Source organism: Erinaceus europaeus, chromosome 5 (assembly GCF_950295315.1).
Source record: "Erinaceus europaeus chromosome 5, mEriEur2.1, whole genome shotgun sequence".
Classification (NCBI taxonomy): domain Eukaryota; kingdom Metazoa; phylum Chordata; class Mammalia; order Eulipotyphla; family Erinaceidae; genus Erinaceus; species Erinaceus europaeus.
The window spans coordinates 129,749,244-129,775,803 of NC_080166.1; the positions used below are offsets into that span (position 1 = coordinate 129,749,244).

Consider the following 26,560-nt stretch of genomic DNA (forward strand, 5'->3'; position numbering starts at 1 on the left):
AGAGACAGACCCGCTCCTGGGCCCAGCACTGAGGCCGGCCTTGCTCCGAGCTGGTTGCTCTGAGCTGGGACATTCGCGGAGCTGACCAGGACCCGGCCGTCCATCACAACCTTAGTGTTTTAATACAGAATCTACCCTCTGGGTCTCACTTCTAACTCCTCCTGGTACTGGCAAAGACTTTAAAATAGTTTGTTTGGCAGGAGAGAAAGGCAGAGAGAGAAATACACCAGAGCATCGCTCTGGCATATATGCCATCAGAGGTCAAACTCTGGATCTCATACTTGAGAGTCCAACTCCTTATCCAATGAACCTCCTCCCAGACTATGAGAGAAAAGATTCTTTTTAAGTGTGTGCTTGCTTTGGAGAAATACACTCTCAGAATTGTGGGCTTCTTTTGAAGCTTTTTGCAAAATGTAACCCTCACTAATCTATCTAGGGGACTTTGAAAGCTGAGAAGTGGCAGTAGCACAGCAGGTTAAGCACATGTGGCGCAAAGCACAAGGACTGGCAGAAGAATCCTGGTTCAAGCCCCCGGCTCCCCACCTGCAGGGGAGTCACTTCACAGGTGGTGAAGCAGGTCTGCAGATGTCTGTCTTTCTCTCCTTCTCTGTCTTCCCCTCCTCTCTCCATTTCTCTCTGCCCTAACAACAACATCAATAACTACAATAATAATAAAAAACAAGGGCAACAAAAGGGAAAATAAATAAATAAATATTAAACACACAAACACACACACACCCCAGCTGAAAGCAGTCACAAGTCTCTAAGTGATGAAATAGGAGTTGAGTTCAAAAACAAAAATAAAGTCCCAGGTGCCAGGGGGTGGCACATTCAGTTGAACACACATGTCACCACACACAAGGATGTGGGTTCAAGCCCTGCCCCTGGTCTGCGGAGGCGGGGAGCTTCATGAATGGTGAAACAAGTCTGCAGGTATTTCTCTTTCTCTCCTGCTGTCTAACCTCACCATTGTCCATTTCTTTCTTGTCTCTATCCATTACATAATAATGATAATAATAGGGAGTCGGGCGGTGGCGCAGTGGGTTAAGCGCACGTGGCGCAAAGCGCAGGGACCGGCATAAGGATCCCGGTTCGAGCCCCCGGCTCCCCACCTGCAGGGGAGTCGCTTCACGGGCGGTGAAGCAGGTCTGCAGGTGTCTATCTTTCTCTCCCCTCTCTCTGTCTTCCCCTCCTCTCTCCATTTCTCTCTGTCCTATCCAACAACAAAGCAACGTCAACAATGGCAATAATAACCGCAACGAGGTTGCAACAACTAGGGCAACAAAAAGGGGGAAAAATGGCCTCCAGGAGCGGTGGATTCATGGTGCAGGCACCGAGCCCAGCAATAACCCTGGAGGAAAAAAATATATAATAATAATGATGATAATAATAATAATAATAGATTCCCAGTGTTGGGCTTCCTGCTATGTCTACTTCTCTTGCTTTCGTCTTTTCTGAGAGCCCATTTCTTGACTTCAGAGAACTCGCTGCCTTTGTTTACCCAGCAGCTCCTTGCTAAGCAACATTTTCCCAAGTGAGGGAAAGGTAGATAGGTTTGGAGATTTTAAAAAAGTAATTAAAAAAATTTTATCAGTGATTTAATAATAATGGTCAAGATTGTGGGATAAGAGGGGGTACAATTCCACACAGTTCCCACCACCAGAGTTCCATATCCCCTCACCTCCATTGGAAGCTTCCCTATTCTTTATTCCTCTGGGATTATGGACCCAGGATCTTTATAGGGTGTAGAAGTTGGGGGTTCTGGCTTCTGTAATTGCTTCTCCACCAGACATGGGCCTTGGCAGATGGATGCATATCCCCAGCCTGTCTCTGTTTTTCCCTAGTGTGACAGGTCTCTGGGGAGGCGAAGTTCCAGGATATATTGGTGGAGTCGTCTGCCCTGGGAAGTCAGGTTGATGCCATGGTAGCATCTGCAAGTGGGTAACTGAAAAGCATTAAAATCATTGTTGCAGCATTTTCTGGGGGGCTGAGCACTTTGCAGTCCAGTCTCCTGGGACGTGTTTGCCCGCTCCCCCGGCCTCACCGTCCAGAGTTGCAGCCCCGCCGCGCCAGCGAGGTCCCCAGATGGAGGAAAACAGTTCAGGGTTTCGATTTCACAAAAAGGACAAACAAAGCCCCAGAGGAAAGGGAAGCAATCGGTTAGCCGCGGGCCACTGTGCAGAGTCGGATAACCCGCCTTCAAAGATCACCCGGTAATATCATGTTTAATAAATAGTTCGCATCAAAGGGCCCAGTCAGGAGAACACGGCGGCTTTCCTGCCATTCTTGTGCCCCGGGGCTGGCTTCCTATCTGACGCCCCACGTCTCAGGTGCTCCTCTCCTTCTCTGATCCAGAGGAGCTGGGGCCCTATTTTAAGTCACACTCTCTGTCATCTGCAGGAACTGAGCCAGGCTCCCCGCGACCCTTGACCCCCTGACCTGCCCTTTGGGAGAGCGCTGAGATGCTGTAAGCAGTGGGCAGGGGGCCTTGGCCTCCAAAAATAGAGGAAGGGCCAGAGGAGCTCATTGTCCTACGAGTCCCCAAACAATGGCTCCGTGGCCCCAAGATAAAAGCCTGAGGCTAAAAAAGGTGCCTGGATTTTTCCCTTTCTTCTCCCTCTCAGATATATTTGGCACGTGCAGGGGGCGCAGGGGGCGAGGGCCCTCTGGTGAGTATCAGTGCCGTCCGGATACGACCCCTCAGACAGATGGGACGGGGCAGGGGTGGGACCGGGATGGCGAGACGTAGACTCAAAGCCATCTTCCCTTTTTGCTGTGCAGATTTTTATGTTATTTTATTAGTGACTTAATATTGATTTACAAAATTTGAAGATAACAGAGGTGTAATTCCACACTGTTCCCACCACCAGAGTTCTGTGCCCCATTCCCTCCACTGGAAACCTGCAGTGGTTCTTCCAAGGTCACAGATAGGGGTTGACTATTGTTTCTATAACTCTCTGTCTATATTTATATATATGCCCTCTCCCCCCACCCCATGGACCTGCCTTTTCTTCCTTTCTAAGTCATACCTACACCTATTACTACTTCCAAATGTCTTTTTTTTTTCCCTTCTTTTCTCTCTGAGTCCTGATATCTACTCTATTCCTACTTTCTGGTCCCTGGTTATTATGCAATTTGTCCTGCTTTATATCTTAACCACCTTTCAGCCACCAAGTTGCAGATGCTACTATGATGCCATCTGGAATTCCCTGGGCAGACAACCCCATCAGTGTGTCCTGGAACCTCACCTCCCCAGAGCCCTGCCCCACTAGGGAAAGACAGAAACAGGCTCGGGGTGTGGATCTGCCTACCAACGCCCACGTCCAGCAGAGAAGCGATTACCGAAGCCAGACCTTCCACCTTCTGCACCCCACATTTTGCTGTGTACATTTTAGCCCAGCAGTGTGCGGGCTGCATGGACTCTGGTCCCTCCCTCTGTAAGACTGTTCTTGTGCTAAGCACTCTTGTTAGCTGTGCTTGGTTTGCTGTGGTGATAGAACCACTCCAAGAAGCCTAGACTGAAAAGACGTTCACACGTCCTTCTCTTTTTGTAAGATGTACATCTATATATTTTTTAAAATATTTTTATTTATTTATTGGATAGAGACAGAGAAATTGAGATGGGGAAGAGGAGATAAAGAGAGAGAGACAGAGACAGATACCTGCAGCCCTGCTTTACCACTCGTGAAGCTTTCCCCCTGCAGGCGGGGACCAGGGGCTTGAACCAGGGTCCTTGTGCACTGTAATGTGAGCACTCAACCAGGTGTGCCACCGCCTGGCCCCTATTTATTTTTGAAATTTCTTTATTGGAGGATTAATATTTTACAGTCGATAGTAAAATATAATCGTTTTGTATATGTGCAACATTTCCTGGTTTTCCACATAACAGTTCAACCCCCACGAGGTCCTCCTCTGCCGTCATGTTCTGGGACCTGAACCCTCCCCCACCCCCAGAGTCTTTTACTTTGTTGCAATACACCAGCTTCTGTCCAAGTTCTGCTTAATGTTTTCCCTTCTGACCTTGTTTTTCAACTTCTGTGAGTGAGACCATCCCATATTCATCCTTCTGTTTCTGGCTTATCTTACTTAGCTTGATTCCTTCAAGCTCCGCCCACGATAGGGTGAAGAAGGTGAAGTCACCATTTTTAATAGCTGAGTAGTATTCCATTATGTATATAGACCACAATTTGCTCACTCATCTGTTACTTCCAGGTCTCTACCTGCAGGGAGGAAAGCTTTGTGAGTGGTCAAGCAGGGCTGCACATGTCTCTGTCTCTCTGTCTCCCCCTCGATTCTCGATTTCTGGCTGTTTACGTTAAGATAACAAAAAAACAGAGGGAGAATGGCATGAGACTGAGCATGAGGCCCTTCTGAGTGTAGGGGGCCACTGTGTAGGGGAGGGACACCCAGTCTGCGTGCTGTCCTGCTTGGGAAGGCTTTCTGCCTTGGCCTGGGTTTCTGTCTGTCTGTCCTTCCTCCTCTCCTCTCTCTTTCTTCTTCTCTTTCTTTCTTTCTGATCCTTTGCTATGAAACTTGGACTGGGGGTGGCATATTGCGCCACAGCAAAGGACTCTGGGAAGGAGGGAAAGAGGATGAAGAGATATTGGGGTCCTGTTGTGTCTCCTTGACACCAGTCGAGTAGAAATGAGAGGTGGCGTCTGCGTGTTGAAGACGCACGCTACTGTAAACAAACCACTAACCCCCAATCAAATGAAAGTAACAAAACGGAGGGTTGAAGAGGTGACTCTGGTGGGGCGAGCACAGACTAGGTGAGATAGGGCCCTGATGTGTTCAGAAGGGACCGACTTCCTCCCACGCTCCAGGCTGGAAGTTCATGATCAAGGTGTCAGAAAGCTTAACTTCCTTCTAAGCCCTTCCTCTCTCTCTCTTCTCCCCTCCCCCACTCTCTCTTTCCCTCCCTCCCTCCCTCCCCCTCTCTGATAGGACAGAGAGAAATTGAGAGGGGAGAGGGAGAAAGAGAGACACTTGCAGCACAAATTCACTGCTCTGGAAGCCGCCTTCCAGCAGATGGGGACCAGGGGCTTAAGCCAAGGTCTTTGCATGTGTGGTTAAGTGGGTCTGTCACCACCCCACCCAAAATCGTGTGTGTGTGTGTGTGTGTGTGTGTGTGTGTGTGTGCGCCTTAGAGAGAGAGAGAGAGAGAGAAGCACGCATGCATGCGAGAGAGCAAGGACAGGAGAGAGAGAGGTGTCACTTAGGAATGAGTCCACTAGGGAGGCGTCCTCAGCTCTTGGTGATGGTTTCTGTAGCAGCCATAGTCCGTCCTTCCTTCCTCCCTCCCTCCCTCCCTCCCTCCCCTCATTCCTTCTTTCTTCTCTCTCTCTTTCTTCTTCTCTTTCTTTCTCTCTGTCTTTTTTTCTCTCTGTCTGATCATGTGGTATGAAACTTGAACTGAGGTGGCATATTGGACCACAGCAAAGAATTCTGGGGAAGGAGGGAAAGAGGATGGAGGGACTGCCTGCTTCAAGTGAACTAAGCATGTGTAGAGGTTGCTGCTGCTGCGGTGTCCCGCACCCCTGTGTTTAAGAGTTCATAGTGGGGCCGGGTTGAGTGCACCTGTTACCATCCACAAGAGCCCAGGTTCAAGTCCCCCCAGTTCTCACCTGCAGAGGGGAAGCTTTATAAGTAGTAAAGCAGGCCTAGAGGTGTCTCTGTCTCTCTCCTCCTCTGTCTCCCACATCTCTCTCAGTTTCTCTCTGTACTCTCAAATGGAACGAAGAATGAAGGAAGGGAGGAAGGAAGGAAGGAGAGAGAGAGAAAAAAATGCAGCTAGAAGCAGGGGAGTTACCATGCAGGTACCAGGCCCCAGCAATAACCCAGATTGTAAACAAAACAAAACAAACAGTTCATAGTGGGCTGGGGAGACAGCAGAATGTTTATACAAAAGACTTTCAGGCCCAAGGCTCTGAGGCCACAGGTTCAGTCCCCAGCACCACCATAAGCCAGAGTGGATCAGGACTCTGGTCTTGGTCGGTCTCTCTCTCTCTCTCTCTCTCTCTCTCTCTCTCTCTCTCTCGAAAATACGTTTTCTTTCAAGAGATCTGTAGTGAATCAGTGTTCCTAATTGCCAGGCACCCTGGGTTTCCTCATGTGAAGTAAGCTCTCTGTCTCATTTGACTTTACTCAGTGTAAACAGATTTAGAACACTGATTCTGTTTTTGTTTATTGACAGACGGGGTTCTCCAGCCTGTGCAATTGCTTTTCTTTTTTTCTTCCATTTCTTGGTCATCCCTGGGCCTTCAGTGTACCAAGCTGACTTCTTCAGGTAGACAGAGACAGAGGCAGAGACAGGGAGAGAGAGAAAGGCAGCAGAGAGCACCAAGGCTCCTCCCGGGGGGAGGAGTGGGGGCCGGGCTCGAACCTGGGTCTCGGCACGTGACAAAGCAGAAGCTCCATCCAGGGGGCCATCTTGCCAGTCCGCCTGTGGGTGTTCACGGTTCCCAGGCAGCTTTCTCACTCAGATGATAGAGAGTGAGAGACAGAGACAGGAGGAGACCCCACAGCGTCAGAACTGCCTCTGATGCCAGGGCTCAAGTCTGGGCTGTGCGCATGGCAAGACAGGTGCCCTCCCCACTGAGAGGTAGCTCTGCCCCTGTTTGTGCTCTGACGGAGTGCTGGCTAGAGGTTTTACAATAAACTGCATTAAACTGATTCCAGGGCTCTGGGGCAGGGCTGGGGGCTGGAAGGGGAGGGGAGGGGGCAGTTGGCCGGCTCTCCTCTTTCCTGTAGGACTCATAGGAGCCCCTAAGGACTGTGAACTCCATAAAATACATTTTAAAAGTTATAAGAGCTTTCAAAATGCACTCACAAACACACAAGCCTCTTTTTTTCTTGTAAATCTCAAACCCCTCAAATATGAATTCTCCTGCTGTGAGCGCTTTGGATCATAGGCCTGAACTCCAGGGAGAGCTGTGCTGGACGCTGGCTTCTGGTCTGCAGAGCCCTCCGGAGTAAGAACAGAGCCTGAGGTCAGAGTGTCCAATGCAAAATACCATCAGGGCCACCGCAGCAGAAGAGAATCTGTGTGAAGGGTCAAGAATGAGGTGTTTATGCATGTTGGAGAGAGGGAGAGGGAGAGGCTAAGATGGAGACTCTAGGGGCTGGGTGGTGGTGCACCTGGTTGAGCGCACATGCTAGAATGCTCAAGGACCCAGGTTTAAGCCCCGGTCTCCACGTGCAGGGGGAAAGCTTTGTGAGCGGTGAAACAGTGCTGCAGGTGTCTCTCTGTCTCTCCTCTATCACCCCCTTCCCTCTCAGATTCTGGCTGTCTCTATCCAATAAACAAATAAAGTTAATTTTTTTAAAAATGGAGTCTGTTTCACAAAGATTTCGTTGGTTTATTTCTAGATATTATTTATTTATGAGACGAGAGGAGGAGTGTCACTCTGGCTTATTTGATGCCCGGGATTAAACTCAGGACGTCATGCTTAACAGTCCAGGGCCTGTTTCACAACGTCACCTCCCAGGCAGCTAAAATCCTTTTTTATGTATGTATGTATGTATGTATGTATGTATGTATGTATTTATTTATTGCCTCCAAGGTTATTGCTGGGGCTCAGTGCCTGCACCATAAATCCACTGCTCCTGGAGGCCATTCCCCCCCCTTTTGTTGACCTTGTTGTTTTAGCCTTGTCATCATTATTAGTGTTGTTGATGTCGTTCGTTGTTGGATAGGACAGAGAGAAATGGAGAGAGGAGTGGAAGACAGAGAGGGGGAGAGAAAGACAGATACTTGCAGACCTGCTTCACCGCCTGTGAAGCGACTCCCCTGCAGGTAGGGAGCCGGGGGCTCGAACCCGGATCCTTATACCGGTCCTTGCGCTTTGTGCCATGTGAGTTTAACCCGCTGCACTACCGCCTAACCCCCACTAAAATCCTTTTTTAATCATTGGGGTTCAGTGCCTGCACTACGAATCCACTGGTCCTGGTGGCTATGTTTTCCATTTTATTGGACAGGACAGAAGAGAGAGGGGAAATAGAGACAGACACCTGCACACCTGCTTTGCTGCTTGTGAAGCGTCCCCGCTGCAGGTGAGGAGCTAGGGGCTTGAACCTAAGTCCTTGTTCTGGTCCTTGGGCTTTGTGCTACGTGTGCTTAACTGAGTATGCCACCACCCGACCCCTAGTCCTGTTTTTTATGAGAGACACAGAGAGACCAGAGCCCTACTCAGCTCTGCTCTCCCGGAGGAGTTCCTGTGAGCGTCCTGAGTGATGAGGGTTACTCAGAACAGGTCACTTCAGCTGCGTCCAAGTTTCTGTGAATGAAATGACTTTGGGGAGACCTCTTAGAATGGGGGGTGGGGTTGTCTAGTTAAGTTGTTTGCTGGAGCTTTCTGCTCTGGGGCAGGAAAGGGGATGGAGTTTTGAGTGATTACTATGGACCAGTGATTTAGTCTGCTGAGTCCACATTGTGAGCCCTCTGAAAACAACAAACAAACAAAAACAGCCCAAGCTGGACAACGCAGGAACTTCTGGTCGGCACGCATGATGGGGGGAGGCAGGTAATGCACCCCAGAGGGCCTGGAAGCTTCCACAACACCTACCCAGACAGCTGACTACTGCACTCACAACTTTCTCCGTTTCCCCCCTTTTTCTTTTATTTTTAAGTTTTATTATTTATTTGTTTATTGTATAGAGACATAAATACAGAGAGAAGGGGGAAATGAAAGACAGAAAGAGAAAGGGAGAGGGAGAAAGAGACACCTGCAGCACCGCTTCACCCCTTGTGAAGCTTTTCCCCTGCAGGTGGGGACCAGGGGCTTGAACCCTGGTCCTTGTGCACTGTCACATGTGTGCTGTGCTCCCAGCCCCTGCCTTCGTTTTCTTTAAAGATTAGTTCATATGGCCTGCAGATACGCGCTACAGTTATCTCCCCCAACCCCTTTCTCTTACCCACTATTAGGAAGACAACAATGACCTTTGAGACATGCAGACACCAAACCCATCAATAACTCCAGTGATTTAAAAAAAAAAAAAAATCTAAATAATTAAAAATAAAAAAGGAAGGCGGGGTGGTGGTACACCTGGTTGAGTGCACACGTGGCAGTGGGCAAGGACCCGGATTCAAGTCCTTCCGTTCCCCCACCTACAAAAAGGAAGCGTCACGAGTGGTGAAGCAGGTCTGCAGGTGTCTCTCCACCTCTCTGTCTCCCCATTCTCTTTCACCTTCTCTCTCATTCTCTATGTTAAATTAATATATATAAAAGGAAGTGGTTTGTGAAAGATGAATACAAGTTTTTAATATATGTATTTATTTATTATTAGCTAGAGATGGAGAGAAATTGAGAGGGAATGGGGGGAGAGAGACAAAGAGACACCTGCAGCCCTACTGCTTTCCCTTGTAGGCGGGGGCCGGAGGCTTGAACCTAGGTCCTTTCGCACTGAAATGTGGGCAGCGTTCAACCAGTTGTGCCACCACCTGCCCCCCTCCGGGTTTTTTTTTTCTCTTTTAGTTATTCCATACTGTTTTGTCCTTTTCTTTTGCTGATTTTAGAATCTGGAAGAGAAAAAAAAAGAGACTTTCTCCTTCCTAATTCCAGTCATCGCCTTACTTTGGTTTTTCGGTGATAGCTGGGAACGGGTCTGTCCTGTGGGTCCCACACTGAATAAACACTTCTCCAACCTCAGAACCTATCACAGGTCCAGGGGCCCTGAGGTCACTCCTTGCTTCTCTGATTTGGCCTGGAGAACAGTGTCCAGTCCTGGAGAGGAATTTGGTTTCAGGTCAGGAGTGTCTGTTGCAGGTTAACCCCTGAGCCAAAGTTCCAGAGAGGGAGTGACACTTGAAAACCCCACATTCCAGCTTTTTTTTTTTTTCCTTCTGAGTGTCTATTTAGCTTAGTCCCACGTAACTATTATTTCCATCTCAGGCATCCAAAAACTTTGAAACGAAGTGTGTGTGTGTGTGTGTGTGTGTGTGTGTGTGTGTGTGTGTGTGTGTGTAAAGGCAAAGAGAAAAAAATCAAAATCTCTTTCCCAGGATAAGAGTTTTCTTTTTCTGTATTTTTTTGTGAGACCCTGCTGGGGGGTGGGGGTGGGCAGAGGAAAAGAGTGGTTTCAAAGGAGCCTCATCTCCATGTGGCTGAGCCCTGGAGTCCCTTCTCCCAGCACCTTGGGCTCCTCATTCCTTTGCTTTCTTGCCTGTGGCTACATTTCTATCTCTGCATCAATTAGCACAGTGATTTATACAACAAGCGAGCCGTTTAGACGTAATGGTACACAATTAACATCTCATCCCCCCCACACACACACACACACAGCCCCCAGAAAGGACCGCTAAATACCCCAGTCAGTTGCTTTCTCTGCCCAGAATGGAAATCAGTATTTGTCCTAATTCGCATGCTGTCTGATGCGGTGTGGGGCCAGCTTTGTGCCTCTCCTTGCCATTAATCTAATTACAGAGAGCTGCAAATGAAGTGCTATTGGAGAGAGAGCCCGGGGCCATGCCAGAAAATAGCCTTTTGTCACTTGGCGCTGTGACTCTGTGAAGCCAGATCTCGCTTTGCAGGGCAAGCCTCCCCCCCCCCCAAAGGGAAGCTCTGTCTGTGGCAGCCTCTCTGCCTGTTGCATGTCTCTAATTACGACGGTGGTGGCAACGGAGGCGCCCGGGGGGGGGGGGGGGGGGGGGGGATTGAGCTGGAGCTCCACTGTCAAGGGGGCTGTGGGGGAAGCCGTTGGATGCAGCGGTCCGGCTTGAGTGACCGCTACCTGTAGACTGGGAGGGAGCTGTCACTCGGCCCTTCAGCTCCCAGGCTTCTGCTGCTGGGGGTGGGGGTCCCTTTTCTGTTCAGAAGAGAGGGGCTCCTTGTTCCGTTTATTTTCTTTTCCTCCCCAGTGACTTTTTTAAAGGGGAACAAGGCCTGGTGGTGGTGCACCTGGTTGAGGGCACACGTTACAATGGGCAAGGACCCCGGTTCAAGCTCCTGGTCCCCACCTGCAGGGGGAAAGCTTTTGTGAAGGGTAAAACAGTGCTGCAGGTGTCTCTCTATCTCTGTCTCTCTGTATCTCTCTCATTCCCTTCCCTCTTGTTTTATGGCTGTCTCTATCCAATAAATAAATAAATAGATAAAAAGATGTCTGGCTCAATTTAAAAGAGAGAGAGAGAAGGAGAGAGACAGACCCCTGCAGCACTGCTTCACTACTTGCAAAGCTCCCTTCCCTGCAGGCGAGGACCAGGGGCTTGAACCGGGACCCTTGTGCAGTCCCCTCTTCCAAGGCCGCTACCACCTGGCCCCCACAAGATGTGTTTCATGGGACTGTCTAGTAGAGCAGGCCCACTGGGCTTCATCGGAGGCTGAAGGGTTGGAGATCTGCTTCGACATCTGTGGGGTACCATCTGTGTGTGACGGAAGTGGGGGTGCCCGTTTAGAAGAGGCTTCTGTCAGTCAAGTGCAAAAGCGCCTTCCTTCCCACAGCTGGCTGGCTCCCTCCTCCTTCCCCAGCAAGTTTAAGAGCAGGTCTGAAAGCATTTCCACTGGGTCCCTTTTCATGATCCACCTCTTAGAGTTTTCCTTCTCATCCTTTTGTGTCCCCGAGTGATTCCTCTCTCTTTCTCTTGAACTTATTGGGCTGACATCTGCTTGTTCGACGTGGCTTGGCTTTGTGGACTCCGAGCAGTGAATCTGCGTGGAGACACCACCACCCCACCCCCCGCCACCCCTATTTATTGTCCTGCATCTCACACATGGTCTGTGCACTCCCTGACACCATAGTGTGACCTCCGAGATGGTCCTCACTTTGTTGTAGTTGGCAGGGGGGCACCTTCCTCACCCCGACAGACTGAAGTTCCACCGGTGGCTGAACCAGAGCGACTCAGCTCTGGCTCCACCATCTGCTCACCCAACAGACAAACCTAACTCATGAGCCGACAGGGGAGAGAACGTTCTCGCTTCTTCTAGAATAGTTCTGTGTCTTGTCATCTCACCTTTGAGCTTCTGGGACTCCCATCTCTCAGACATCAAGTCTGTGGGGTTCATCTGCTTGACATCAACAACTGGCAGGAGCTGGACAATGTGCCCTGGATTGAGGGCACCCGTGACAATGTGAAAGGACCCAGAGGTTCAAGCCTTTGGTCCCCACCTGCAGGGTCGGGGGTGGGGGGAAGCTTCGCAGCTTCCCAAGCAGTGAAGCAGGGCTGCAGGTGTCTCTCTTTTTCCCTCCCTCTCTGTCTCCCCCTTTCCATTTAATTTATCTCTATCAAATAAATAAATAAATAAAAATAAGAGGGGTGAAAAAAAAAAAGAAACAAAACAACTACTGGCAGGGGAGATAGCTCAGCCTGTAGAGCATCAGACTTGCATGCCCGGGGCTCCGAATGCTCTGGCTGGTCTCACTGTGTCTCTGTCTCATGGGAAACTCACTGTCTCTCATAATAAATACAACAAATCTTTTTTTGCTTGTTTGTTTTGCCTCCAGGGTTACCCCTGGGGCTGGGAGCCTGTACTACAAATCCATTGTTCCTGGAGGCTTTTTTTTTTTTTTTTCAATTTTTGTCGCCCTTGTTGTTACTACTATTGTAATTGTTATTGCTGTTGTCGTTGTTGGATAGGACAGAGAAAAATGGGGAGAGGAAGGGAAGACAGAGAGGGGAAGAGAAAGTCAGACACCTGCAGACCTGTTTCACTACTTGGGAAGCAACTCCCCTGCAGGTGGGGAGCCGGGGGCTCCAGCTGGGATCCTTATGACGGTCCTTGTGCTTCGCGCCATGTGCACTTAAACCTGGTACACTACCGACTGGCCCCCTACAATGAATCTTAAAACAAGTGAGAAATCAAATAGCCCCAGTGGAGTTTTTTTTTTTTTAATGTAAAGATTTATGTGTTTCGCAGAGAGAGAGAAGCAAGAGGAGGAAGTGGAGGAAGAGAAGGTATTGAACCCTGGACCTCATGTTTGAGAGTCCAGCTCTCTGCCCACTGGCCACCTCCCGGGGCACAGCCCAGGGGCGTTTCCCAGAAGCAGCAGGGGTATCTGGCTGCATATCCAGTGGGCCTGCTCCTCAGATGGCCCAGTTGATTGGATTCTCCACCCCAGAGTCCCAGGAATATCTAGAGACTCAGCAAACAGCAGTTTTGATCATAAGCTCGGAGAACCCGGCTGCAGGCCCTGGAGGGAACAGCAAAGCCATGAAGGTCTCACCAGGCAGCTGATTCTCATGGGCCCAGCAGTCTGCCCCCCAAACCCCCCAGTTCCAGCCCTGAGTTGTAGCCCCAAGAGTGCCCCCACGCCCACCCCAAGCAGGCCTTGAGCCAGGCGGCTGTTTGCAGAAGGCCTGTTTGTGTGGGCACGCCCCCCGGGCTCAGCCCAACTTCAAAGGTAATCTTAAAAAGGGCCCCTTCTCGGGCCTCCTCCTCAAAGCCCCAAAGGTCACCTCCAAGCCAACTGTTTGTCCCAGCGCCTCTCCCCCAGGCGTTTGCCCAGTGTTATTTTTTGCTGTGATTACAATAAGTCGCTTATCCCCCAAACAGATTGAAGAACAATAAACAAATCCGAAAGGAAAAGGAACATCTCCTCAGCAGCAGGAGAGCAGGCCTCAGGCGCTGGGTTTGAGCCCCTCTCACATCTTCTTCCAAGCAAAGCACGCGCCCCACAGGGAGAGGAATCCACGAGCTGGAAGAGCTTCACCAGAATAGGCCGAGGGTTCAGTTTTTCAGGAGAAGGGCTGGTCAGTGTTGGGGAGAAGCCGAGCTCGGGACAGGCCTCTTGCTCCTTGCTCAGACTCAGGCTAGTTTCCTGTGTAGCTGACGAGGTGTTTTTTGATTGTTGTTGTTGTTGGGCAGGAGATCCACTGTGGTAAAATGAGGTGAGCCGTCTTCTTGCCCACGGTCAGAGACCTTCCCTGAATTTGGAGGTCACGTTCAGAAGTGAGAGTGTACAAACATACAGAGAAAACACGACTTGTAGTTAACAACCAGGCAAAATAGTTGCATTTAAAAAAATATTAGGGGGCCGGGTGGTGGCACACTTATTTACAGTGCACAAGGACTGGGGTTCAAGCCCCTGGTCCCCACCTGCAGGGAGAAAGCTTCCCAAGAGGTGAGGCAGGGGCTGCAGGCATCTCTCTCCATTTTTAAAAAAGCATTTTTTAAAAAAAAATTTAGTTATTGTTTATTCCCTTTTGCTGCCCTTGTTGTTTTATTGTTGTAGTTATGATTGATGTTGTTGTTGGATAGGACAGAGAGAAATGGACAGAGGAGGGGAGACTTTGTGCCACCTGCACTTAGCCCGCAGTGCTACACCGCCCGACTCCCGTCTCTCCATTTTTATCACCCTCCTCTCTGTTTCTGGCTGTTTCTATACAATAAATAAAGATAATAAAAAAAAAACATTTTAACAAAAGAAAGGGAATGAGAACTAGAGCATCACTCTGGCACTTGAGATGCTGGGGATTGAACTCAGGACCTCATGCCTCCAAGTACAAGGTTCCAGCTACTTTGCCACCTCCTGGGTCTCTTCTAATTTGTTTAAGTTGTGTTTATTAGGGTATGGGGTGTCTCTCATGTTTGAGGCTTCAGAGTACCAGGTTCAGTTTCCTGTGTCATCGTAAGCCAGAGCTGAGCAGGGCTCTGGAAAAACAAAGAAGCAAACAAAACCAAAGCTGTATTAATGAAGGGCTGGGCAGCGGTTTACTTGATGGAGCTCACATTACCGTGAACCCAGGCTCAAGTCCCCAGTCCCCTCCTGCAAGGGGAAGCTTTGTGAGTGGGGACGCAGTGTTGCAGGCTTCTCTCTCTCTCTCTCTCTTTCTGTCTTCCTCTCGCCTTCTGTTTCTGTCTCCTCTTCAGTTTCTCTCTGTTGTATTAAAAAAAAAAAGTTGTATTTATCAGGGAGATTATGGAGAAGAGAGATGCAGGATGAGTTTTAATCAGTGGAGAAGGGAAGAAGAACAGCCCCGGGAGAGGCCACCTGAGCTTACAAGTAACTTTGCTATTGACAAGGATGCTTCTCTGAGTGTTGGCTGGGGCGGGGGCATCTTTTCCAAGGCCTCCAGAGCTGCCAGAGGTTAACGGCGCAATCTCATGCAGTTGTACTCCCCCACCCCCACACCCCATAGCTGCCACCCTGCCCCCTTCCCCCCCGGAGACGTAGTGAAGGATCAGAGGTGCACTTCATGGCTGATGAATAGCCTGTGTACCCGGAACGGTTTATCAGACTGACAGGGAGTCTCCGCACCCTGCCTCCCCCCCCCCAGCCACTTATGACTCAGACAAATTTTAATAAGCACAGAAAGCTTTTATTCGCACTGTAATTTCACTTCAGGAACATATCTCCCCCTGAAGCCGGCAGACACGTCTGCGTCTTGATTGGCAAACACACGCCTGAGAGTGAGTGCGACAGACGAAGGGTTAGTTACTACCCAACCTGTCACAGGGGGTGCCCATCGGCTGGGGACCGGGGCATCAGAGCTCTCCATTGGGAGTTACCCCCCCCTTTTATGTACTTGTTTATTTATTTATTTATTTGAGTTTCTGGCTTAATTAGTGATATTATATTGTTTTGTAAAATCCTCAGAGTTGTAAATTGCAGTAATTCTCCCAAAGTCGCTAATATGGGCTGATTCTATCTATGTCTGTATGCATATATGTTTTTAAAATAAATCTTTGTAAAATTATTTATTTATTTATTCCCTTTTGTTGCCCTTGTTGCTTTGTTGTTGTAGTTATTATTGTTGGTGTCATTGTTGTTGGATAGGACAGAGAGAAATGGAGAGAGGAGGGGAAGACAGAGAGGGGGAGAAAAAGATAGACACCTGCAGACCTGCTTCACCACGTGTGAAGCGACTCCCCTGCAGATGGGGCGCCGGGGGCTCGAACCGGGTAGCTTACGCCAGTCCTTGAGCTTTGCGCCACCTACACTTAACCCGCTGCGCTACAGCCCGACTCCCATAAATCTTTTTTAAAAACTTTATTGTATGTGATAAGACAGAGAAATTGAGAGGGGAGGGAGGGTAAAGGGAGGGAGACAGCTCTAGAGACTTGCAGCCATGCTTCACTGCTGGTGAAGCTCCCCCCTGCAGGTGGGGACCGGGGGCTTGAACCTGGGTCCTGTGTTTGGTAGTACATTCTCTTGAGCAGGTGCACCACCACCTGGCCCCGTATATATGGTTTTTTTCTTCCTATTTTTTCAATAGTCCTGTCTTTACTTCCTTTCTCATTCACCCTACAACTATTTACTACTTCCGAGTACCCTTTCTCTCCCCGCCCTTACCTCTTCTCTCTTAGATCAGAGAAACCATGCCAGGCTTCTCTGGTGCTTTCCAGATCCGCTTCCCTTTCAGTGATGGTGTAAAGACGAGATTCCTAGTGTAAGGGGGCTCTGCTTATCTCCCCCAAACATTTCCCCCATCTGGGAGTATGGACCAAAATTCTTTATGGGGTGCAGAAGGTGGGAGGTCTGGCTTCTGTAATTGCTTCTCTGCTAGACATGGGTGTTGGCAGGTGGATTTTCACACCCCCAGCCTGTTTTTATCTTTCGGGGACGGCAGGTGTGTGTGTGTGTGTGTGTGTGTGTGTGTGTGTGTGTCTGGAGACCTGCTGAAGGGTACACCCAGAATCTCATCCCTGATTTCAATTCAAGGGAAGGGGGATTTGAATTTGCTTTGACACCCCTGCCATGTGACAGGCTCAGAACTACAGCAGGTTTGGGCGTGGGGATGAAATGGAAGGGCCTCGTGCCATCCTTCTGTCCGTCTGTCCTCCCCAGGAGAAATGCCAGCTGGCCGACCTCCCCAGAGCTTCAGGTGGTGGTTGCCATAGACAGTAACCATGCCTTCTGCTTGAACCTACAGAAATCTAGTATTTTTCCAGCTGGGCCGGCAGAATTTTCTCCGGATCTAGGATGCTCTCTTTGGCCGGAAGTGGCTTTTGAGACCCAGCTCCAAAGGGTGTGGCTAGGCCTTGGGGATTTCTTCCCAGGGTCTGAAAAGCTTGACTGTCTTAATCTCCTAAGGAAGGAGGTGCTAGATTTTACTCCAGTCTTCCCTGGCCATCTTGTTGCCTTAGAAAGACTGCCATGTGGCCTCCCCAGGCCTACTCCCTCCCCCCCTCCACTGGCAGTTTCCACTGTGAATTTAGCACTTCTGGTCCCTGGGAACATTTTGTGATATTATCATTAGGCTGCCCGAAATGGACACTGAAGCCCTTTGTTTTAACTTAGTCCTAAGGTAGCCATTCAAAAGGGCCTTTGAGACAGCAGTCTGCTGCCATCTGCTGGCCAGCCTGCGAACTCACAGCCTGGCAGGAGGCCGTAGGCACTGGGTTCTGGGAGTTGTGGTCTGACTGTGCGCTTTAGACAGTTTGTCCATGTTTTCCTTAATGAGACAGAATGAGTTGCCCTCAACCACTAGCTAACGATCATTGTTTCAAGCGACCGGGGGTGGGGGGGACACAACGCTTGTTTTAGAATATTCTCAAATAGATGACTTTCCATCAGATACCAGAAAGGAATAAAGTTTCTTTGTGTGTGCTGAACAGTCAAAAAATATATTTTTTTCACTTAAAAAATTGATCTTGGGGAGACCCTGTGGTGGCGGTGGTGCACCCAGTGAAGACTTGCGTACCTGAAGCCCCAGAGTTCCCAAGTTCAAGCCCCAGGAGCACCATGTGCCAGCACCGAGCAGCACTCTGGTTCTCACCCTTTCTTGTTCTCTTCTGTCCCTCTCCTGATAAATGTTTGCTTATTAATTTTGGATAGGGACAGAATTTAAGAGGGAAAGGGGATGTGGGGAGAGAGAGAGACCTGCAGAACTATTTCACTGCTTACAAAGCTTTCCCCCTGTAGGTGGGGGGGTGCCTTGCACCTGGGTCTTTGCTTACTGTAACGTGTGCTCTCGACCTGATGTGCCATTGCCCTGCTCCGTAAGTCTTTAACAAATAATAATAATGATAATAATAATAATAATAGAATTTAACTTCAAAGATGCGTCACAGTTAAAAGCAGAAAAGCCAAGGCTGGGGCGGCAGTGCAGCGGGTTAAGCGCAGGTGGCACAAAGCCCAAAGCCCGACGTAAGGATCCTGGTTCAAGCCTCTGGCTCCCCACCTGCAAGAGAGTCGCTTCACAGGCGGTGAAGCAGGTCTGCAGGTGTCTGTCTTTCTCTCCCCCCCTCTGTCTTCCCCTCCTCTCTGCATTTCTCTCTGTCCTATTCAACAACGACGACATCAATAACAACAACAATAATAAATACAACAACAAAACAACAAGGGCAACAAAAGGGAATAAATAAATTTAAAAAGAAAAGAAAAGCTAAGGCTGAAGGGAACTAGGGCTCCTCTGACACTCATTCCCTTTCTGTTTTGTCCCCGTTCCCTCTCCCCTCCAGTACAAGGTGTGCGTCTTAACCAAGCTGGCAGCTGAGCTGAGCCAGTTCATGCTGGAGAAAGTGGCCGAGGACACCAGCGGCACCCTGTGCTCCCCGATGCCCGGCGTGGTGGTGGCCATCTCTGTGCAGCCTGGGGACATGGTAAGGACCCCCCCCCCCCAGCCATTGTCTGCAGAGCCATACAACCCCCCACCCAACACACACACAGGTGCTCCCCTCCCCAGCTCCTCTCCCCTCAGGCTGGCGGAGCCTCAGCAGCACGGCCCAGCTTGCTCTGTTACTTGGCACATTGGGAAGCGTTGATTTCCTCTCTGGCTCTCCATGCGTGAAGCAGCCTGGCAGAACTCATGCCAAGAGATCATGGTGGGGTGTGTGTGTAAGGGGGGCAGGCGGGGGGCTCTTTGCATGATTTCTGGCATAACGGGAGGATGAGCCAAGGAGGGTACATTCTGTGGCCTGTGGAGGAGCAGAGTCCTTCCGTGACTTGCTATCGGTGACCAGGGTTTGAGGCCTCTCACCCTGCCCTCGTGCTGTAAAGCCACAAGCGACAGTCAGGCGAGGACAGCCTCCCCCAAGGCAGTTTCTACATCATGGGTTACAGACAAGGCGGAATGAGACACGCACCTGTAGTTTAGTTCAGTGTTGTCTTGGCCGAGGATGGAAATCTCTTCTTGAAAAAAATGGCCAGCTCAGAGAGGAAGGACAAACCCCTGTGGCTTCTTACAGAATGGTTCTGCAAAAGACTTTCATGCCTGAGGTGCTGAGGTCCCAGATTCCACTTTAATTCTTGGTACCACTATGAGTCAGAGCTGAGCAGTGCTCTGGTAGGAGGGGGAGGGGGAGGAGAAGAAAGAAAGAGAGAAATCCTCTGTTGAGTGGAGGAGTCGGGCGGTAGTGCAGCGGGTTAAGAGCACGTGGCACAAAGCACAAGGATCAGCACATAAGGATCCCGGTTCGAGCCTCCGGCTCCCCACCTGCAGGGGAGTCGCTTCACAGGCGGTGAAGCAGGTCTGCAGGTGTCTATCTTTCTCTCCCCCCTCTGTTTTCCCCTCCTCTCTCCATTTCTCTATGTCCTATCCAACAATGACGACATCAGTAACAACAACAACAATAAAACAACAAGGACAACAAAAGGGAATGAATAAATAAATATTTAAAAAAAAAGAAATCTGTTGAGAGCAGCAAAAGTGAAATGAAAAAAAATAAGTTGCAAACAGAAGGTTTCTTAGGAACTCTTATTTTAAAAATTATTTATTTATTTTCCCTTTTGTTGCCCTTGTTTTTATTATTGTTGTAATTATTGTTGTTGCTATTGATGTCGCTGTTGTTGAATAGGACAGAAATGGAGAGAGGAGGGGAAGACAGAGAGGGGGAGAGAAAGACAGACACCTGCAGACCTGCTTCACCGCCTGTGAAGCGACTCCCCTGTAGGTGGAGAGCCGGGGGCTCAAACCAGGATCCTCACGCTGGTGCTTTTATCTATGTGTCAGAAAATAATGACTGAACATGGGTGTCTTTGACAGGTGACCCCATTCTCAATTGCAGTTTAGTCTCAGAAGTTAAATTATTATCATTATTACCATTACACTACCACTGCTTAGCTCGACTTATAGTGGCACCAAGGATTGAACCTGGGACCCTGGAGCCTCAGGCATGAATGTCCTTTCGCACAACTCGTATTATTCGCTGTCTCCCAGGCTCTGTCACAAGAGTTTATCTCCCTTTAAAGATTAAAGTCAAACTCCCACTGGACTTCCTCATGGACACTCACTAACAGAGGGCAAAACAAAACAAAGAATCCTCCCGGCAGCAACTCCTAGGAAAGCATTTAGTGCTGTAAGAACTGTGAAAGGACAGCGAGTTCCAGCTGTCTCAGCGAGGAACCCTAGAATGGACACTGAAGCTGGAAGGTAGTCTCGGAGGCGGCTTTACCCAGCCACCTAGAAATGGGACCCCTGGCTTTTCCAGAGAGGTACAAGAACAGGCACTGTCCTAGCCCGGGACATCAATAGGATTCTTTCATTTTCAAGATGCCAGTGTTCCTGGCAGGAAGCATTTGCTGAGAAGGGGGAGTGGGACGTGACACCTGAGTTCTCAAGGACCAGGAGCACGAGGAGGCAGCCCTGAGCCTGTTTCCACACGGCGTGATCAGAGCAAGCAGGGCATTGTGGTGGCGACAGCTGTGGGCTGCTAAGCAGTGCTGTCATTCACCTCACTGAGTTTTCTCTGGCAACATAAGTGAGTATCTCCTGCCTCTCTGAGCATGTTCTGGCTTGATTTCTAAAACTGGGCCGGAGACAAAATCCAGGGGGGCTGGGTGGTGGCGCATGGAGTTAAGCACACCCAGGACCTGTGCAAGGATCCCTGTTCGAGCCCCCCACCTCCCCACCTGCAGGGGACGTTCACTTCAGAAGCAGCAAAGTGGGTCTGCAGGTGTCTGTCTTTCTTTCCCTCTCTATCTTCCTCTCCTCTCTCAACTTCTCTCTGTCCTACCCAATAAAATGGAAACGAATGTCTGCTAATGGATTTGTGGTGTCAGCACTGAGCCCCAGAGTTAACCCTGGTGGCAAAAAAAAGGGGAGGGCATTAGTGCACCAGGTTAAGAGCACATGGTACGAAGCACAAGGACCCATGCAAAGATCCTGGTTCGAGCCCCCACTCCCCACCTGTAGGGGAGTCACTTCACAAACGGTGAAGCAGGTCTGCAGGTGTCTGCCTTTCTCTCCCCCTCTCTGTCTTCCCCTCCCCTCTCAATTTCTCTCTGTCCTTTCCAATAAAATGAAGGGGGAAAAAATGACTGTCAAGAGCAATGGATTCATAGTGTAGGCATAGCAATAACCTTGGAGGGAAGAAAGAAAGAAAGAAAGAAAGAAAGAAAGAAAGAAAGAAAGAAAGAAAGAAAGAAAGAGAGAGAGAGAAAAGGAAAGAAAGAGAGAAATAGAGAAAAAGAAAGAAAGAAAACCAGTATTTCATTGAAATCTGGACTAACACCTGAGTTAAAACTATAGAGTAAAGGGGGGAGCCCCAGCTGGAAGGGGAGTCCCCGGCACCCGCTCCTCCAGTCCCTTTCTCCCTGGGGGTACACTGAGCGTCCAGAGAGCCAGCCTGGCTTCCGGAAACTGCCATGTTCTCAGCCCAGCGTCCACAGGTACCAGAGGGGCCGAGCCCTCACACACCCCTGTCCCTGGCCCATTGACAACAGAACACAGGACCGCGGGGTGTTGAGTGAAACAGCTCGGTGTCCTGGGTGTCGGACTCCTGGGTTCCTGCTATTTAAAGCAATCACCCAGACTAAACGTGGTCAGTAGCGAATCAATGAATGACGACTTCGTAGGTTGTGTCTTCCTGTAAAGTCAGACAGAAGGCAACGGGGTAGTCATCTCTGTGTCCCTCCCCTCCATAGAAATATGTGGGTCAAAACTCAAGAAAACTCAAGAAGCGGGGGTCAAGCAGTGGCGCAGCGGGTTAAGCGCAGGTGGCACAAAGTGCAAGTACTGGCGTAAGGATCCCGGTTCGAGCCCCCGGCTCCCCACCTGCAGGGGAGTCGCTTCACAGGCGGTGAAGCAGGTCTGCAGGTGTCTGTCTTTCTCTCCCCCCTCTCTGTCTTCCCTTCCTCTCTCCATTTCTCTCTGTCCTATCCAACAATGAACAACATCAACAATGGTAATAATAATAACCACAACGAGGCTACAACAACAAGGGCAACAAAAGGGGGAAAAAATGGCCTCCAGGAGCGGTGGATTCACGGTGCACCGAGCCCAGCAATAACCCTGGAGGAAAAAAAAAAAAAAACTCAAGAAGCTTCTTCCCTTGGACCCAGGGCCAGAGCGCATACTGGAGGCCACTGTAAGGGAAATAATGCCGCCACTTTCAAGTTCTGCAGTCTTCCAGCTATTTTAACATAGCCGGTCACGTTGTGCTTCCTTTAGTCCTGACAATAGCTGAGCAAGAAGTTCCCCCTTTTATCCATAGGAAGAGAGTGGAGTCAGTGACCTCAATATTTGCAAGGAAACCAAGGGCCTGAAAAACATCCAAGCACTCAGTTCTCAGGAAGTCTTATTTCTTCCTCTCCTCTCCTCTCCTCTCCTCTCCTCTCCTCTCCTCTCCTCTCCTCTCCTCTCCTCTCCTCTCCTCTCCTCTCCTCTCCTCTCCTCTCCTCTCCTCTCCTCTCCTCTCCCCTCCCCTCCTCTCCCCTCCCCTCCCCTCCTCTCCCCTCCCCTCCCCTCCCCTCCCCTCCCCTCCTCTCCTCTGCTCTTCCCTCCCCTCCTCTCCCCTCCCCTCCCCTCCCCTCCCCTCCTCTCCTCTCCTCTGCTCCTTTCCTCTTCTCTTCTCTTCCCCTTCCTTCCTTTTCCCACCCCTCTTCTTTTTTTTGTTTTATAATTTTTATTTATAAAAAGGAAACACTGACAAAAACCACAGGATAAGAGGGGTACAACTCCACACAGTTCCCACCACCAGAACTCCGTATCCCATCCCTTCCCCCTGGTAGCTTCCCTAGTCTTTATCCCTCTGGGAGTATGGGCCCAGGGTCATTATGGGGTGCAGACCCAAGGTCTGGCTTCTGTAATCACTTCCCCGCTGAACATGGGCTTTGGTAGTTGGATCCATACTCCCAGCCTGTCTCTCTCTTTCCCTAGTGGGGCAGGGCTCTGGGGAAACAGAGCTCCAGAACACATGGTGGGGTCGTCTGCCCAGGGAAGTCTGGTTGGCATCGTACTAGCATCTGGAACGTGGTGGCTGAAGAAGAGTTAACATATAAAGCCAAACAAATTGTTGACTAATCATGGACCTAAGGCTGGAGTAGTGCAGATGAAGATTTGGGGATCTCTATTTTGTAGATAGTTAGTAGGCATATTTTAGTTATATTCCGAAGGGCCCATGACAATACTAGTGTTTTTTTTTTTTTTTTTTTTCTGAGCCTGACATCTGATATGCAGGTAGACCCAAGTTATTGTCTGGGGAGATGATGTCATGGCTGAAAAAGGACCAGAAAGCTGCATCAGGGAAGAGAGTAGCTCCCAAATATAGGAAAGATGTATAAATATTGTTGACTGTAAACCCCATCAATTTGATGTGATCTGGGGCCCATATTCAGCTCAGGAGCCTATGTGACCTCTGCATCCCTGTAGATCTGAGCTCACATTCTGTGGTCATGAGTAGGAGCATTCTTTCTTCCCTTCCTTCCTTCCATTCACCCTTCTTTCTGTCTGTCTTTCTTTCTTATTTTTCTTTCTGCGTTTAAATTCCAACAATCTGGAGATTTTGTATTTAGCTTGAGTAAAATGCATCAGATCTTAGCATGGTGAGCTTGACAGAAGTGTGGTGTCAATCACCAGGGGCAGACCTGCTAGGTGAACAGCCATGCCATTTAAGATGCCTCAGGACAAAATCATTCTGGGTGGTGTGGAGTGCGGGCGTAGTGTGCTGTTAGAGCGAGCTAGACACTCGGAGCTGTGTTAGAGCCCTTTCTTTTTCTCCTGAGCCTCAAGCTCTTAAGTGCTGGGGTGTGGATGTCTCCCCACAGCCAAACTCCTTGATAGTTTAGCTCTTTGGGGGTTTATCACACAGAGTCTTTAGTTCTCTGTGGCAGGAAAGACTTTTTTTTTCCTACAGCGTTATCGCTGGGGATTGGTGCCTGCACTACAAATCCACTGCTCCTGGAGGCTATTTTTTTCCTTTTGTTGCTCTTGTTGATTATCGTTGCTGTTATTATTGTTGTTGTTGTTGTTATTGATGTCATCGTTGTTAGATAGGACAGAGAGAAATGGAGAGAGGAGGGAAAGACAAAGAGGGGGAGAGAAAGACAGACACCTGCAGACCTGCTTCACCGCCTGTGAAGCGACTCCCCTGCCGTGGGCTCGAAACGGGATCCTTACGCCGGCCCTTGCTCTTCACGCCATGTGAGCTTAACCCACTGAGCCACCACCTGGCGCCTGGGAAGCCATTTTTTAACGTGGGTGTGATAATAGCCTTTGGGGCAGGTGAGGAGGTGGATCTTGAGCATCCATCCCAAATTGAACGCTGAAAACCAGTGGAGGGATGACTTTTCCTCCCTGCCTCTTCCCAAGTCCACCTCCTGAACATCTTTTCCAGTGACTTCCTATTCCCATGAATCAAGCCCAGATCCAGTGTAAGAGACTTTCTCCTAAACTGATTTTTTTTTTATGTCCCCATTTCTGGAATAACAACAACAACAACAAAAACCACTCAAGACGTGTGTCTGCTCCAAAACACGGGCTGGGTCTCTCCCGGCACTGTGCTTGCAGAGCTGCTAAATTTGTGCGTCGTTCCTGCCTGGCCTCACCTTGACAGTAGTCATGTGGTGGACACTTTTATTTTACTTGCCTGTTTACTAACATCCAAATGGAAAGGAAGTAGCCCAAGGGGAAACTTTAAGATTCCATTTCAGCAAGATCACAGTGGATCAGTGGATACGTTGGATTTTTTTTTTTTTACTTATGAAATGGAAATATTGACAAGACCGTAGGATAAGAGGGGCACAACTTCACACAATTCCCACCACCAGATCTCCATATCCCATCCCCTCCCCTGATAGCTTCCTATTCTTTAGCCCTCTGGGACTATGGACCCAAGGTCATTGTGGGGTGCAAAAGGTGGAAGGTCTGGTTTCTGTAATTGCTTCCCCGCTGAACATGGTCATTGACAGGTGGATCCATACTCCCAGCCTGCCTCTCTCTTTCCCTAGTGGGTTGGGGCTCTGGGGGAACAGAGCTCCAGGACTTCTTGGTGGGGTTGTCTGTCCAGGGAAGTCTGGTTGGCATCTTGGTAGCATCTGGAACCTGGTGGCAGAGTAATGAAGCTGATTTTTAAGACATCTGAAGGCAAGGGAGACAGGGACCCACGGGTGTTCCTTAAGCCTCTCCTCCTTCCTGCCTTATTAAACCCAGGAAACAACAGCTTGAGGGTGGGGGGGGGTAGATAGCATAATGATTATGCAAAGAGATTTTCATGCCTGAGGCCCCAAAGTCCCAGGTTCAATTCCCCACACCACCATAAACCAGACCTGACCAGTGCTGTGGTAAAAAATAAATTAAATTGATTTTTCTTTTTTAAAAAAAGGGGCCAGCTTGATAGTAAATAGCTGTTGTTACATTTTTCCACCCAAGACTAGGAAAACAGACCTTTTTTGTTGGGGCGGTAGTGTTGGAGGTGAGGTGGGGGTAAGATAAGGAAAGTCCATTTGGGGGATGGGACTGACCTTTAGCAGAAAGGCAGTGGCAGGGAGGGTGCACATAGTACTCAGCTTAAGGACCTGTGCAAAGACCCGGGTTTGAGACCCCAGATCCCCACTTGTAGTGAGGACACTTCACAAGTGGTAAAGTAGGTCTGCAGGTGTCTACCTTTCTCACTTTTTAAAAAATATTTATTTATTTATTCCCATTTGTTGCTCTTGTTTTATTGTTGTAGTTATTATTATTGATGTCATTATTGTTGGATAGGACAGAGAGAAATAGAGAGAGGAGGGGAAGACAGAGGGGGGAGAGAAAGACAGACACCTGCAGACCTGCTTCACCGCCTGTGAAGTGACTCCCCTGCAGATGGGGAGCCGGGGGCTCAAACTGGGATCCTTACGCCGGTCCCTGCGCTTTGCACCACCTGCACTTAACCCGCTGTGCTACCGCCCGACTCCCTCTTTCTCACTTTCTGTCTCCCCCTCCTCTCCCAATTTTTCTCTGTCCTGTCCAATAAAATGGAAAAAATGACTGTCAGGAGCGGTGGATTCATAGCGCTGGCATCGAGCCCTAGCGATAACCCTGAAGACAAAAAAAGAAAAGGGGGAAAAAATAAAAGAAGAAGAAGCACCTCAGGGGATGAACAAGACTGATCACCAAGTCCCACCACGGGAGGCACCGTCAGTTCTGTGATCCTCTCACAGGTGTGCCCCAGACACAGGTCGAGTGGGTCAGAGGGTCGCTCTCCTAGACTTACACCTCGCCCCTGGTCCCCGAACTCCCATCACTGAGCTCCCCAGCTGATTCGGAAACTCACAAAAGAACTTGAGAGGGAGAGAGGGAGAGAGGGAGAGGAAGAGAGAGAGAGAGAGAGAGAGAGAGAGAGAGAGGACTCCGTGCTCCCAGCCTGTGGGATCTAAAGCTTGTGCTGACAGAAACCCCCCCACCCTCACCCCCCACCCCCGCCTCACCTCAGGCTGTGTCTGGCAGGAGCTCACACACCTGTCAGAACCCCAGTTCCCTGGCAGCCCA

At 49.6% G+C, this 26,560-nt stretch overlaps 1 protein-coding gene across 3 annotated transcripts in view; it reads left to right on the forward strand.

The window, feature by feature from the left end:
- Nucleotides 1-26,560, forward strand: part of PCCA (propionyl-CoA carboxylase subunit alpha) — a 351,955-nt gene that overhangs the window by 310,527 nt on the left and 14,868 nt on the right. For 2 of the 3 annotated variants that reach the window (XM_060191819.1, XM_060191817.1), the window contains one exon: nucleotides 18,336-18,476. The exons of the other annotated variant lie outside the window; for it this stretch is intronic. In XM_060191819.1, coding sequence (XP_060047802.1) covers nucleotides 18,336-18,476 — 141 coding nt within the window. The remainder of the gene's footprint in view (nucleotides 1-18,335; nucleotides 18,477-26,560) is intronic. 3 annotated transcript variants of the gene reach the window in all.